This window comes from Chionomys nivalis, chromosome 7, assembly GCF_950005125.1.
Source record: "Chionomys nivalis chromosome 7, mChiNiv1.1, whole genome shotgun sequence".
NCBI classification, from domain to species: Eukaryota; Metazoa; Chordata; class Mammalia; order Rodentia; family Cricetidae; genus Chionomys; species Chionomys nivalis.
Window position 1 is genome coordinate 27,311,952 of NC_080092.1, and position 16,341 is coordinate 27,328,292.

Here is a 16,341-nt window from a genome sequence, read left to right on the forward strand (position 1 = left end):
GAAACTGAGGGTTCTGTGAATGTGTGAAAGTAATTTTATTAACAATTTGAAGCTGTGTTATATTAGTATTATGCAGCGATACGGTGTTAAGTGAGTTAAATGCACGCTGGTGCAGAATCCTGTTCTACTAATAGAAGTCGTGTTTTCCTTTGGCTTGGGTAGTAACCTGTAGATCCAAGTTCAAGCTGGAGGTTCTGGGGAACTTGGTGGGTGTCCTGAAGAAAAATGTGATTGTGTTACAAAAATAAAAGAAAGGGAAGAGAGAGAAAGAGAGAGAGAGAGAGAGAGAGAGAGAGAGAGAGAGAGAGCAAAGCATTGAGGCTGGTGGTTTAGGATGCTTGATTTTGAGAATGAGACAGAACTCTTTATTTAGGGAGCTGACTGTGACTTCATTCCCCACACAGAACATGCTGGCAAGTGTTCCTGTTTGGGTGGGCGTACACCCTGCACCAACACATGTTTTCAGCCTCTTGGTAGGAAGAGGGGTTTTCCCTGGCTGCCTCACTTCAGAAATGACATAGTCGGTGCACAGACTGCTCGAGCCTTTTCCCAAACTTGTTTTCTGTCGCTTGCCAGTAGAACACTAACTGTGGGGTCTGGGAAGAACGGAGAGGCAAATGTGTTCTAGTGGGTGATCAAACCCACATGCTTTTCTATATTTGAAATACAAAACACTGTAGCCTCTTCAGCCTTCTGAAGCTTCCCTCTTTATTGATTAGCCTTATTTTTATTCTGTATCGAAAGAGACATATGGTTGTCTTGACAACAGATGCCTATCACACGCACTGGTCCGAAGATGTGCATAATGAAGTGGTAGAGAGAGCAGAGAGGATCGCATCCTATTCCATTCAATTTGGGTTGATCCTGAGCAATGTGTCCTCAAATAATCAGCCTGGCTGATTTGCTTTTTGCTCCTAAAAGTTAATTGGCCCCCAGCAGGGGCAAGGCGGTGAAGAACAAGATTGTTATAGGCAATGCTCTGCTACTTGCTTCTATTTTTAGCTAAAAACATGCCTTTACTTTCAGGCCATAGTGTACGAAGGTCAAGACAAAAACCCGGAAATGTGTCGAGTGTTGCTCACGCACGAGATCATGTGCAGGTAAGGAATTGCGCTCTCTCTCTCTCTCTCTCTCTCTCTCTCTCTCTCTCTGCAAGGTAAAGATGACTTTGGATCTCACGCCTAGGCAAAGTCAGTTCCATTGGTTGACTATATGTTTATTTTGCTTTTAGTAAATAATCTGGAAGAAAGAATTCTTAGACACATTTGGCAGTGTCAGGGATCACGGTGGTTCTCAATTATTTATTACATTTCATCTCGGAAGACATCGGCTTGCATTTTGATACCTCACAGATAATGGCCACAGAGCAATGCCCTCCCATCACCCTTCACAGTGGAGTCAAATCCAGTACAGCCTGCTCAGTGGTGACATTTGCACTCAGCCTCATTCTTAGTAAAATGAGAGTTCTCTTGAAGTCCACGGAGGCTTCTGTTTGGGTCAACTTGAAAGTTATAGTTCCTCCTTTTGAGTTCTTCTACTTAATATAACCCCCGTACCCAAGCCTCATTTCTCCTTAAACTTATCTCTTTCTTTTTTCTTTTCTCCTTGCATTTGGTCTTTGACTTATCCTATTCATATCTGAACATGAAGCTAATATTTCTTGGAGGTAGTGAGCTTTGAGATTAGGGCAGGATAGTGAAAAGGAGTCCCTATGCTCCTCCCATAGGAGTAGGAGTCTTTTAACTTTGGGCTGTAATCATGCTGATGTGGTATGAGACCACCATCACCTCCATGGCCTCAGCCAGGCCTGCACAGGAGAGGGGCAAGAGCAAGGGAAAGCCTTTTAACTTGTGCTCCTATTTCTTGTAAAAAACAATCCAGTATTTTGCTCCCTGTAGCTCTCAAGGAATTGGATAAAGTAGGAAGATGCCACTCTGCACCAGAGGAAGGCTCCTAACTGCTTTGTTAGGAGCAGGGCTCCCTGGCACAGTGTGTACTGGGCTGCTAAATGTCGTTGACCAATCCATCTGAGTCTTCAGCTGCTGTTTCAGCATGGGTAGCTCTTCTCTGCTGTTCATGAACTCTCCTGGAAAACAACCTCAAAACTCTACAGGTGGAAGTAGAATCAAAAGGGCTTCATGTGTTTCCTGAATGAAATCCCAAATACTAACATTTGGGTCTCTAAAACTTCCATGTTTGTTTCCTTTTTTAATTTTTTTTTAAATATAGTTCTGATTTATAGTTTGAAGATGTAGAAGAGTTTCACACATTTTATTTCAGTGATTTGTAAAACTTGTTAATTATTCTTAAAGCTAGGTTGCTTTCCCCCAGATTTAAGACAGTAGCCCAACGCTCCCAAATGGTGTGGGATTCCTTACATTAGTGGAGAAAGTTAGTTTTACCCTGTGTGTGTGAGCTGGATATCATCTAGCTGAGTGGTACCTTTCGGAATTAAAGGAGAAAAATCCATTTTGAAAAGCAGTAAAACATGACCTTGTCTGTATTACTACTTCCCCAAGCGTTTCTCTCCGACTTTAGCCTTCTACAATTAGCATACCATTAGAGGGAACCCTCCAAGTGGAGCTGCTCATGATTGGAGCAAAACAGGAAACAGGAAGACGGATTTCAACCAACAGGCCAAGCACTATCTATACATCGCCTATTTGCATTTTGTATCTGCATATGTTTGGATTATGCCGGAGAGAATTCTATTCTTGAACTACTTAGAGATATATTATGCCTCTCACGCACAGGCCTGCCCTCGATTAATGCAGTTTATATTTTTCCTTGTTTTTAAAATTCATTGGTCCAAAGTGCTTTATGATGCTGGTTGGTGTGCTTTACTGCTGACGTTGCCTCTATTTTTCAGCAACATAAAAATAGCAAAAATAAAATTCTCAAGCCACTGAAGGCAAATGATGCTGTTTGTACCGCCCGGCTAAGAGGGAAAAGCCATATTCCAAATGTCATCTTGCTAATGTTACAGATTACGGCTTTCCTGGCTGCCTATAGATGCGGAAGGGGTACTGTTTGTTTACCAGGCTGCCATGACCCCATTACACAAACCTGTCATCTATTGTGTGGCTAACAGTCTTTTAAATTGCAAATCTGATACTCTTAGGGGGCTCCAGGAAGAAAATTCTCACTTTCCATATCATCCTAGTTCTCTTGATTTCTTGCCTGTTGTAAGTGGAAGTTGGGTTGTGCTGAATTTGCACCAGGGGTGCAAATGCAGCCTCAATTATAAGCATAAAATTAGAATCTGTTCACCATTAATCAGGCTGGCTAATTGCTATGCACCACCATTAGCCATATGGTGTGAAAGACAGCTTGCTCTCCCCAAGATGAAATTTCTTCATTGCAGACATGAAATAGTGAAGGCCCTGGATTTTAAAATAGCTTGTTTTAGATATTTAATTTCTAAACAACTTTCTGCAGTGCTTTCTATCAAAGCTAACGGCACAATAAAACTTTGCGTGGATGTCACAAAAGCTGTGAGTTTATAGTGTGCTGGCTGTGATGGAGGAGACGGAGAATTTCGTTTCACAAGAAAGGGTTTGGTGCATTCTGTTCATCACAGGCAAATGGAAGGGAAAAGGAAGAGATAAGCAAGACACACTCATGTCTCACGTGTTGTAAATTGGGGAAAACAAACAAAACAAAGCATTGTGTTTTGGGGAGGAGGTGACCCCATTGTGTGGGATGGCTAAAGGAACCGACTTCATGAGTTTATAATTATTGACTCCTGAGGACAACCTCTTTGATTGGATGATGCGGAGCACTTCCAAAACATCGTAAGAGCGCTTCTGCATCTTGGTGATTTGGAATCTATCACACCAATCATGGCGGTGAAGTTCTTAAGATAACATGGTTCCTTGGATTTTTTAAAATTTGTTTTTATTGAGCTATATATTTGTCTCTGATCTCCTCCCTTCCTCTCCCCTCCCCTTCTACTCTCTCCCATGATCCCCATGCTCCCAATTTACTCAGGAGATCTTATATTTTTCTAATGCTCATGTAGATTAGATCCATGTATGTCTCTCTTAGGGTCCTCTTTGTTGTCTAGGTTCTCTGGGATTGTGAATTGTAGGCTGGTTTTCTTTGCTTTATGTCTAAAAGCTACTTATGAGTGGATACATATTTTGTCTTTCTGGATCCGAGTTACCTCACTCAATACAATGTTTTCTAGATCCATCCATTTGCCTGTAAATGTCAAGATATCATTATTTTTTTCCACTGTGTAGTACTCCATTGTGTAAACGTACCACATTTTCGTGAATACTTTTTTTTTCTTAAAGAGTAGGATTCTGTAAGGGGTTTGCTTATGTGAGCACCTTAACTTCTGTATTTAAGTGGAACCCAGGTTGGTTGAGGGACTTGGCATCCTGCTCTCCAGAGAGGCTGAATACAGGAAGGGTTCATTTTCAGTACCCAGGAAGAGGACAGGTTTTAGGCATCCACACTAAGGGAGAATTCTTGCTTATTTTCTTTTCTTTTGTAGAAGAATCATGAATCTTAGGCTAGCCTGTTTCCTCTTTTGCTTCCTTATTAGGCATTTTCTTTTTTCCTTCCTCGTTTCCAGGTTTAGGCTAATTTCTTCCTTCAGACACCAGCTTAAGTAGGGCTTCTCCAGGGAAGCACCTCTGGCCCTTGGCCCAAGTTATATCCCCTTGTAAGCAGCCCAGTGTAGCAGGTGCTTTTAACTTTACAGCATTCTGTGCCCTTGCAAATGACACCTTGCTGTCTGACTTTATTCAGACATGCCCCTCAAAGGCCCGGAAGTGACTCAGTTTTCCTCCATGTTTCGCTGTCCCATTTGTGAAATGAGATGTTAATACTGTCTCATAGAATAACAATTAAGATTAAATGCTATTCGTTCCTATAAACTCATTCCACAATGCTAGGCAGAGTCAGAACTGAAAGCCTGTTATGATTCGAAACAACATTAATAGAAGCAGTAGTAGAGGCATCATTTGTGCCTGTGGGTACTCAGTTGTTCAAAGTAACTGATGGTAAGAAAATATTGAAAAGAGGTTTAGTGTCTATCAGAATCTGAATGTACCTGTTCTATTACAGTTGTCGGGGCTCTGTGTCTTTATTCTTAGTGCCTACTACGTGCAAGGGCTTGTTGCAAGAGGCAGGAGAGCTTGAAGTTGGAAGCTTTATGTAGCCAGTTCGACTTTACTGGGCAAAAGGTCTCATGTGACGGAGCATGGAGGCAAAGGACTGTGTTTGAGAGGGAGATGGAAGAGTTGTAGGTAGGTCATAGGAGTGGGAATGGAGAGCGATGAGATTGGAGAGGGATTTTCGAGGCTGCATTAAAGAGAGTTTGTGGTCCAGGCAGAATTGTTGTGTGGAAGTTTATAGCTGGGCAGACCTGCGACCTGGAGCTGGCCAGAGGGACTTGATCAAAGATAACCAACTTCAGACTATGCTTTTCAAAGGCGAGAACCAAAACGGCATGGAAGGCAGGGTTGGGAAGTGTGGAAGAATGATGGAGGAAGGTCATTGGTTAAATAATAAAGAAACTGCCTTGGCCCATTTATAGGCCAGCCCTTAGGTGGGTGGAGTAAACAGACAGAATGCTGGGAGAAAGAAGCCGAGTCAGGAGTCGCCATGATTCTCCCACTCCAGACAGACGCAGGTTAAGATCTTTCCTGGTAAGCCAGCTCGTGGTACTACACAGAATATTAGAAATGGGTTAGATCAATTGTAAGAGCTAGCCAATAAGAGGCTGGAACTAATGGGCCAGGCAGTGATTAAAAAAATACAGTTTCCGTGTAATTATTTCGGGGCATAAGCTAGCCATGTGGGCGGCTGGATGCCGGGGACACAGCCCCGCTACTCCTATTACAACAGAAGAAGAGGAATAAAGGAGAGGATGACTCCATTCTTGAGAGGAAGAGTCACATTGAGTAAGAAGGTCGCACTATAGAATTAGGAAGTATCTTGCGCATATGGGGCCCAAGAATGAAAAAGGGGGTAGCAAGGTATAGAAATCAGCCCTGAGGATGTCCTAGTGCTGATGAGATATACACGGGTACAAAGAGGGAAAACCCCCAGGTCACTGGTGACTCGGGAAGTAGGTACCCTGGGGCTGGCCACACTTTTAAATGAACCCAACTGGCAAGAAGTGCTGGTCACTCTTACAGGAGAATGCTGATCAGTGGACAAATGAACTCTAGAGAAATGAAGGAGGACTAGACAATGTTAGCAGACATGGAAAAAAATCAGTCAGGAGAGAAGAGTTCCAGATATGAACCCCATTAATTCACAGGGCCCGGAGTGCCCCCATAGGACAGACTGGGTGGAGACGGCAAGGTTGCGCCCTTGAAGATTAAGTCTTCTGGAAACCGACAACTTTTAGGGGTGGCAGGCTGATGAAGGACAGAAGAGTCAACGGATTAGATCCCTTCTGAGCTCATCCCCTTTGTAAGTATTAACCAGGCTATCCAGTAATTCACGAAGCCCCTTCTCCAGGCACTTTGACTGAGGAGGGTAGGATTCTTCATTTTTATTGAGACGCTCAGTTTGAAATGACTCCTTTAGCAAGGAGTAGTTGCACCTGTCTGTAATCCCTGCACTTGGGAGGCAGAGGCAGAGGATTGCTGCTGAGCTGAGGCTAGCCTGGGCTGGATAGTGAGTTCTGGCCCCGTCAGTGCTGCAGAGCAAGACTCGGATCTTAATTGTCCCCATCCGCTACCCAAATGGCTCATCTCTCCAGTGGCAAGAGGCTCTTCTTCCAGAAAGAAGTTATGTGCTTGAGACGACGATCCGCAGGCACCAAGTCTAGGGAGCCTTCAGATGTTTCCTGCCCTGATTTATGAACCAGCGAGTCAGCTCACTAGAAATCTGCCACCTGTGTTAGGCTGCTAAGGCAGGGGCTCCCATGTCTGCTTTTTCTCTAAGTGTGCAGAACTGACTGGGAAATACGCGGTCATGTTGAGCAAGAGGCTGCTGTTCTGAGTCTCCAGGGCATGTAGCCCACGCCAGGTGTGGGGGACCAACTGCTGTGATTGGCCACATGGCAGTCCTGTCATTTGGGTTGCAGGCACACAAAGAGCAGTGGCACTGGCCTGCTTTTTTGGGACCCTGATCTTGGGCAAGCCAAGTTAGGCAAACCCAAGTCCGCTCACTAGATGCCCGCTGTAGGGAGTGTGTGCCCAGCCTGTGCGCGCACAGATGGCAGGAGGCTGAGTGACGCTGTGTGAGCGAATGGGGGCCTCAGGCATGCTCATTCTGTTTGCTTTGATCAATGTGGTTACTTTTCCCTGTAAGAGCTTCTTCAACTGTGTCATTTACCGGATTGCTCCAGTATAATCCCTCTTCTGCCTAAACGTTAGTGAATTTTGCTCTCTAGCTTGTCCTTCCTGGTTGATGCCTGCCATGCCTGGAGTGGAGATCAGTGCCCATTTTGCTTTCTTTGACGTTAGTAGAAAGAAATGGGTCAGTTCTGACTATCTTCCATGGTAGTGTGTCAACCCTACCTTCTTTCTTTTTAGTGTGTAGCTTCCATGGATACAGATTTGCGTGCGCGCACACACACACACACACATGCACTTCAAGGTATATACACACATGTATTACAGGTACACACATGCCTGTAAACATATCTTTGTTCACCTATATGATAAAATTTCTGTTGGAAAGTAATTAAGAGAGGAAGGGTTTCTTTTGACTCATTTTTCAAAGGGTTCCATTGATGGTTGCTTTGTATTTCTGGGACCATGATGGGGCAGAACATCATGGCAGAAGGATGTGGTGGAGAAAAGCTGATGGCCAAGAAGCAGAGATAGGAATCTAGCAATGGCCCAGGGCAAGGTACAGCCCACAAGGATACATTCCCAGAGACCTACTTCCTTCAGTCAGCGCCACTAAAGTTTTCAGAACTTCCAAAAATAGTGAAACTAGTTAGGACTTAGTCTTGATAGGAGCCTGTGAGGGGCATTGCATGATCCTATCTTACCTGTCTTTGTATCTTATGAGTGATATTGTATTCACTTCTATGGTGGCTGAGGTTTTGTGGGGAATGTTGGCTGTATGATACAGCAGTGTGACCCAAGAAACAGTAACCCGTCTAAGCTAGTTCCATATTTTCTTCCTAAGTGTGTAGTGACTTCCATTACTTCCTTTTTCTGTTTGCTGGATTCTCACTATTTAGTTCCCATCCTGTCCTTTTCATATATGTGTGCCTTTGGGTCCGTTGGAGTCACAGCTTAGAGATCTGGCATAATTCATCTTACTGTTATCCGGGTGTCTGTGTGTTGTGGAGATGAGGACTGTCCAGGAGGTGAAGAACATCTCTGGGGCTAAGAGTGACATTGGTTTGGAGGAGGTGGTCTGGTGGGCAGGATGGGTAGAGTACGCAATGCTTGCCTAGGGAGTCAGCTTTGCTTTTCTATCTGCCATGTCCCCTCCAGTCCACCATACTTATTCATAACGTTTTTGATTAATATTCACCCAATCATTTATTCATTGAGTCATTTACTATCTGGGCTCTGATATTCTATCTCAAGTTCTATGCATGAGGGAATTGATATGGCCAGTTTCTACCTTCATGTCACGTAGGAAGTAGCAGAAAGGGAGAATGGAATGGGAAAAATTCCCAACAAAGATGCCCCAGTATGTAAGTAACAGGTTGATGGCGTTATAGTAGCTGCCCAAGAGAAAAACAGCTCAGTTTAGATTAAAGGTGATGTGTCAGGTAAGCCAGGGCATCTACACCAACTTCTAAGGACCAGGAAAAGTAGTTGAGGACAGAAGCACAGGAGGAGGTACAGAGCAGAAACCTGCCCGGCTTGTATCTGAGGTATGATGGAGCGTGTCACGTTGGAGGAATCACAATTGACCCAGGAGGCTGGAGATTGGCAAGCTGGAAAGAAAAGGGTGGCAGGCAGGTCAGTGGCCTGGCATTCTGCCACACCATGGATTTATTCAAAGTACAACGGGAAGCTGTTCAAAGGTCTTAGCCCATGAAATGGCACAGTCCCTTGGACATTTCACAAAGATCTGCTGGATGGGGCAGACCTAGTAGATGGAGTCCAAGTGGAGACAGCAAAGCCAAGGGGGAGGTTTTGTAAAACTCCCAGTGATAAATAAAAGTGACTGGGCTGAAGACAGTGATGGTGGGTAGAGAGAGAAGTCTTGGACTTGTGTGTGTGTGTGTGTGTGTGTGTGTGTGTGTGGTAACCCATAGTTACAATCCAAGCAAGCTAGAAGAGTTCCCTGAGGACATTTCATCCAGGGAGGACGGTGGTGAGGGTAGAGCTACCCAGGGCCCACTTGTTTCGAGAAGGAGAAGGAAGGAGGAATACCCTCTGCTTTCTCAGCATCTACTTTCCTCCCTGGATAAGGAGCACATGGCTATGTCAGTGGACTGCTTTTGGCAATTACTCTGTCTACACAGCTCAGGCTTCTCAGACTTGAAGTATAAACAGGGTATAAACCCAAGGGTGATCTTGATACTGCCCCACCTTGAGGTCTTAATTGGACCAGCCATTCTTGATGATGATGCTAACCTGACAAACTGAGAGAACACTGGCGGAGGGGACCAGTCCTCAGAAATAATGAAATTAGGTTTTCAAGTATTATTTTATACTTTTTGTGCGCGCATGCGTATATACTTGTGGATTTGCGTATCATGGTGCGTATATGGAGGTCAGAGGACAGCTTGAGAGAGTAGCTTCTCTCCTTCCACCTGTGGATCACGATCAGGCTTAGGTCTTGAGACTTGGTGGCAAACACCTTTACTTGCTGAGCCGTCTTGCTGACCCCTGTAGTTGAGTTTTAAGCTGTTTATTTTGTACACATGCCAACCCCTAACATTTCTTCTCCCTGTGTATTTGGTTTCCCAGATAGGATACCTGGGGTTTACCACTGCATAGCCCGACTTACTAGAGAAATTTCCTCCCAGTCAGAGAGTGACTAGGTTGTGTGTGGAGGGGGTGTTGTCTAGCTGGGGCTCTGAAAAGATAAATGAGATACAATTCTTTCTATTGCCTTCTGCAAATATAGACTCAGGCAAACACCAAACTGACTCATTTCTCAGGAATTCAGTGAAAGAGAAGAAGATGTCTCAATTTTGGCGAAACACTTCCTATGTTTGGAAATATTCCTGGGTCTTGAAAAGTGAAATTCAATGGTAGTATCCAGCAGATATCTAAATTTAGGCTGTGTATATATATGTGTGTTTGTGTGTGTGGCGAATGTGTGCATGTGTATGTTTGTGTGAGTTTGTGTGTGCATGAATGTGTGTATGTTTGTGTTTGTGGGCGTATGTGTGTGTGTATGTGTGTGTCTATGAGCATGTTTGTGTGAATATGTGTTTGTGTGAATATGTGTGTGTGAGTGTGTGTATGTGAAGTTTGTGTAAGTATGTATGTGCGATTGTGTGTTTGCATGTGTGTGCATATTTGTATGTTTATATGAGTATATGTGTGAGTGTGTGTATTTGTGTAAGCATATGTGTGTATTTGCACACATTAGAATGTATAAGAGGGATGGAGAAAAGTATGTATTTTACTTATGGTATGCAATAGAGTCCAGCTTCTAAAGAACCTTCCAGCCTTCTTCACTGACCAAGCATGTTCCTTTACAGTGTAGTCCTGAGTGGAGACTAGCCAGGGGACAGCTTGTTACTTACAAATGTTATTTCAAATGGATAGTTTTCTGCTGAGGGTGGATATTTTTCAGAAACATGACATTTTTGAGCTGAGGATTGTATATCTCCGATGGTAGAGTGCATGTTGGAAGTCCTAAATTCAATCCCCAACACCATTGCATAAAGTGGGTATCTACCAATAATCCTAGCCAATACTGAGGAGGTGGTGGGAGGAGGCCCTGCAGTTCAAGATTAATTTTACCTGCATAGCAAACTTGAAGCCAGTCTTGATGCCTAAGACCTTGTCCTGAAAGAGAAAAGAAATACACGATCTTTCATTCACTCTTTGAAACACCTTGGGCTTTTAAAATTTTGGTTATTTATTTATTTATTTACTTATTTATTCATCCATTTATTTATTTATTTACTTTGACCTGGCAGTCTCAAGGACACAACAAAGTAGGATCTGCCTAGCAGGGTTTCTTTGCTTATGGCTGTTCTTGTGTTCTCATGTTTACTAACAGGGTTGTGCTGGCCAATGGATCCATTGTCCCCAGTTTTCTCAGAAAACTAAAGTGGTGGCCAGTGCTGGCCATCAAAGACAAGAGGACTGAGGCTAAACTTTGTGCTTTCTCCTGTCTCACCTTCTCCTTACGTGGATCAGTATGTGTGGCCTTTATTCTCAAGAAGACATTCAAATGCAAACTGTCTTTGCTCAGGGAATTTTTTGAGAAGGCTGTGGTTGAAGGAAGTGCCACCCATCAAAAAAAGAGAAAAAAAGAATCCACTTAACACAGAACGACTAGAGGGAGAGCAATCACTCATCCTCATTATTGACGCCTTCCACGCAATTAGTGTGTTCTTGAGGGAAGGGTGTTTGATCCACCCACGACCCTGCATATTCTCATTGGGTAGATGTGAGAACACAGTCCTTCACAGTGAACCCTGCCAATACCCGCATAGTGAAGGAGAGACCCCAGCTTAGGGCTGCATTCCTGGCTTTTCGAGGGCCCTCTCCCTCTCTTGTTCTCTGAGCACTGAGAGGTTAAGCCTGGCCATTAACCCATAAGTGACCCAAGTAGAATTTTCTGTTCCTGGGATCCGTTGATTGCCAGGTATAGCTTTGTGGTAATTCTAGCATTTGCCACCCAGCAATTTGAACCTTCTGTCTGCTTAAATGATGATTTTACATGGTAATGGTTGGTACTAAATCCTCTCGCTTTTGCTCCGCAGCCGCTGTTGTGACAAGAAAAGCTGTGGCAACCGAAATGAGACTCCCTCAGATCCAGTGATAATTGACAGGTAGGGACCACTCTTCTTTCACTGGATTCTTAGTCCTCATTATAATACAACACCTGCTTTGTGTCGCTCATCGGCGCGGGTTAGGGATGCATGCGGCTGAAGTTTGCCTGTTGGTCCTGACTTAGACTGCGCCGAGTTATTGTGATTTCTGGGAAAGCCATATGGAATGTTCTTTGGAGGCCTGTTTCTTGGATGGCTCTGGTTTCGTGCCTGATTAATGCACATAAAGTAATATATATATATGTATGTTCATTCCTCACGCTCTGTGGTTCAGTCCCCGTGGTGTATCAGGAAGCTTCAGAAATAAAATAATAATAGTTTTGTGATTTATGAAATGTGGTTGGGTGCTTATAAATATTTAACTTTTATTTGAAAAATGTTTGAATCATTATCACTTTTAGCTACAGTAGTTCTGTTGGACGTAATCCATCTACATTTTAAGGTTTTATTTATGCATAAAAGCAGTTTAAAGAGATCTGTGAACCAAGATTTTTCTACTGTTATTTCCGGGCTTGATTGCAGCTCGCACAGCATTGTACGTTGATTAATTTATCCTGCTTGTCTTAATTATTGTGTTTTTAAACAGATCCATATTACTAATCTGACATGACCAAGTAAATCACTGTAGAACAATACATCTGTTTCAGTTCGCCAGCGCAGTTTTGAGTCAGTGTGCACACATTGCGCAGGATGGCATCCCAAATATTCATTTTACGTTTTAATTATTGGAATTCATTGTATGGAAACATGTATGATAAGCCATTCGTTACATGGCACTACTCATTGAGAATTAAATGGCCTGGAAGCTTTATGGAGACTGTCAATTGTCAGCTAGGAAAAGAGCTAGCTAGCATCTACTCGCTGTGGGGAAAAAAGAATCTTCATTCAAATGAGGCAGATTCCTTCATTGAGGAAATCAACAGCCAAGTGCACGTCCCATTTTGGGCTTTGATAATACCGCCTTAGACAACAGCAACACAAAGATGCAACAAAAACAATTTGTCAAATTCCTTGTGTTTGTGAATTTTGTTTTATCATTTTTAAGGTAAAGAAACCTGGGTGTCTATTTTGTTCATTCTAGTTTCTGTCAAAAGATTGTTGGTTATGACCTCTGTGAGTCTTCAGCATCTTAGCTCAGCCCTGATCACCAAGTAGCTCTGTAAAAGTTTCACTTTAACTGAGTATTCTAGTCAGAGATCTCATGCTAATAGTCATGAATATATATATAATATTATAAATATATATATATAATATTTGATATGCATAATAGCATCTTGATTCCATGTTATGAGGTGAAGGTTCACTGTACGGTGATGTTATCTGGTGTCCATTGAATGAGAATGGCGTGCTTCTCAGATATATCATTCATAAAACTGTATTTTCTGCCCTGGAAGATAAAAATCTCCCAACGAACAAGGTCAGAGGCCTACCTCCCTGTGGCTGGTGTCATTTGTGTATCCCTTTCAGAGTGCTGCTTCCTTTTTTAAGCAAGTATTTCCTACTCTTGCATTAAAAAGAAAGCATCTCATCAAAGAGCCAGCCCACATACTCCCCAAACTTTGAAACCATAAGCATTCTGTGGTGTCTCCTGGTCCTTTTAGGTTTATGTGGTGACGAGGACCCACCGTGCCACCCGCAATGAAAACACTTTTTCCCCCTCTCTTTTGCTTGTGAACGGGTTCGGCTTTAAAGTTCTTCATTGGGTTTAAGCTGTGACTCTGATGCAGAAGGCTGATAGGACTGTGGTTTGAATACCGTCTGATTTTGACCTGTTCCTGTGGGTTGCGATGGCAGGGGAAACTTGACTCAGCGGAGCTGTAATTAGCCCGCCCCATGTTTTTGAAACAGGATTGTGTTACCTGGATTGCATTAGTGTGGCTTCTATTGTCGCCGCCTTGCATCTGTCCCAGTAGGGTACTTAAAACCCTTTCTTGGCTGGGGGAGTTCAAACAGTTTAGGCAAAATAAGTCTACACTTTAGGCGGTGGGTGCTTTAGCGATATTATTCCTGACATCTATCCTTTTCCTTCCACCCAACCCCACTTCCCCCTCCCTTCTTTCGATTAGACAAAGTAGAAAACCTTGTATAGCTAGGTTGATTTCTTTAAGGTACGGGCATTTTAAAACCGTCTGAGACATCCTGGTTGTGTTCAAGTCCCAATATCCATTTATTTGCTGGTGTTTGCCACTGTCTGACACGGAGCTACCTTTTCAGGCAATGAGACCAGTTGATAGGCATAGCTCCCAGTGGGCTATTTTTATTTGCATGTGAGTTTTCAAAGTTCTTCGCTCCTTCGGTTTGCCAAAGATGTAAAACAAAACAAAAACAAAACAAAACAAAAAAAAAAACCCCTCCAGTCGGGTCTCTGCCGATACGTGAAACTTCTCTTTCTAATGGCGAGGGATGGAAATCGCAAGAGCTCAGGCAAGGACGGACAAAACAAAATATTTTTCAACTACACAGAATTGCTGCAAAGGGCAAAAATATGACGGCAACGGTGTTTGAATTTCAGGTTCCAATTTCGTTCTGTGTTACAGATTGCATAATATCTATTCCATGCTTAGGGTTTGATTTGCTTTCAGATTTATGGATCTGAGTCCTTGAGCCTGCTGCCCTCAACAGCAACAGCCCATTCTTATACTATGCATACTGTACTCAACATAAGGCCGAGGGCGTGGGCTCTTGTGGCCTTAGAAGTTAGTGTAGCTTTGACACACAGCCACCTCTTTTTGAAAGCTAATAGTTTCTAGCTCCCTTTGCTTGACCTTCAGAATTTGGAAGAACACTGCTATTTTTTTCAGTCAAAGGACTTTTAGCAGTGATTATTCAGGAAGGCTATTTATAGTGAAGAATGGAAGAGGCTTTTTGGTCACACAGCACTGGTGCAGGGCCAGCCGTTTCTGTGTTAAAACTTGGCTACATTATCTCTTGCCAGTGATTTGGAGGCCAGTTTGGCAAATTGTATATATATGTAAAATGGAATTAACAAAATCAGCAGTTGTACAGACAAGTTTCTATTTCCTTCCAGTGGCAAGCAACAAAGTAAGAAAATATGACCCAAATGACTTCTTTTCAGTCAGGACAATTTGTCAAAATGCTTATTGGAAAATTGCTATGTGGTATAGGAGGGGTGCATCTGGAGCCGGCTGCTGGGTTACGTGTCTGCTCAACGCCAAAGAGCTTGATTAAGAATCATAAAACCCCAGCCTGTGCCCAATGGTCCAGCTATTTGGGCTGTGCAGACATGGGAAAAATCAAATGTGTTAGGTTTAATAGCTGATGAACAGGAACTAACAACAGCAAATTTCATTATCATTGAACTAAAGGGCTATGTGTGGTCATCGGTGTTAAAGTAAAAAGCAAAAACTGACTTCCAGTTCCTGAATGAAGGTGTGTGTGTGTGTGTGTGTGTGGTGGGGGGGTGACTTAACATCCGCACACTAACTCAGATCTGGATTTCAAAGGTTCACAGTGAAATTCCTGTTTGGAAATTGAGTATGTTGTAGTTCTATTACAACAGTGAATATCCTTGTGTCCTAACCTTTTCCCTTGGAGTGATCTTAGTTCAATAAATAAAACCTCATTAGGTTATTCCCATTTCAACGAGTTTATTAAATTTTGCAGGAGTAATTAGCATAAGCTGTGCTAATTTTTCTGGAAGACTAATGACGGAGGTTCTTAATTAGCTTTACTTTGTAGGAATAGGAAAGAGGATAATGACAAAAGCCACATAGGGTCCTCTGAACTGGGAACCCACTTTTTTAGAATCCATGCAACTTTTGTCTCTCGACGGAAACTTTGTGATGCATGCTTTAACTGTGTGGATTAAAAGTAAAGACTTTTATTCTGTATTTAGTTAGTTAGCTACAATTAGGATCTTAGCTTGATTGAAAAAAAAAAAACAAGAACAACTTTATTTTCCTAGACTTATCTTGAAGTGGTGAGATAGATGAACCCAGATGGCCTTACAAAAACACCTCTTTCTTCAAATTCTACCATACGGTTCCTTCCAAGGGAAACACTGTCTCTGACTAGACTATGTGGGACTGGGATGTTCTACATTATTCTTTAATTTAGCATCAGTGTGATGGATGAAATAGTTAGATCAACTAAGCAAATGAAGGCATAAGTTCTTAGGACTAGAGATCTTTAGCTATCCACATACAGAATTTGTTTTTAAGGGACAGAAAGAATGCAAGATAAAAATTGTAACGTGTGTCTGTTAAAACCCAATTCTATTAGGATTATACATAATGTGGTTCAGGCAGCCAGTGAATTTTGGGTCTCCCAAAACCAGCATTTAAAACTTAGATTTTGAAAACCCATCCACATGTACTGGTCTAATGACTGGGCTTGCTGATTGCCACAATCTCGCCTTCTTTTTCTTTTCCATTGTAAGACTCTGTCTGCACTGATACTTTGAGCTAGGAGATACAGAG

At 42.8% G+C, this 16,341-nt stretch overlaps 1 protein-coding gene across 3 annotated transcripts in view; it reads left to right on the forward strand.

Annotated features, from left to right (window-relative positions):
- Ebf1 (EBF transcription factor 1) overlaps nucleotides 1-16,341 on the forward strand; it is a 388,250-nt gene that overhangs the window by 14,047 nt on the left and 357,862 nt on the right. For all 3 annotated transcript variants that reach the window (XM_057775435.1, XM_057775436.1, XM_057775438.1), the window contains exons 5-6: nucleotides 1,027-1,100; nucleotides 11,834-11,902. In XM_057775435.1, the coding sequence (XP_057631418.1) occupies nucleotides 1,027-1,100; nucleotides 11,834-11,902 (143 nt within the window). The remainder of the gene's footprint in view (nucleotides 1-1,026; nucleotides 1,101-11,833; nucleotides 11,903-16,341) is intronic.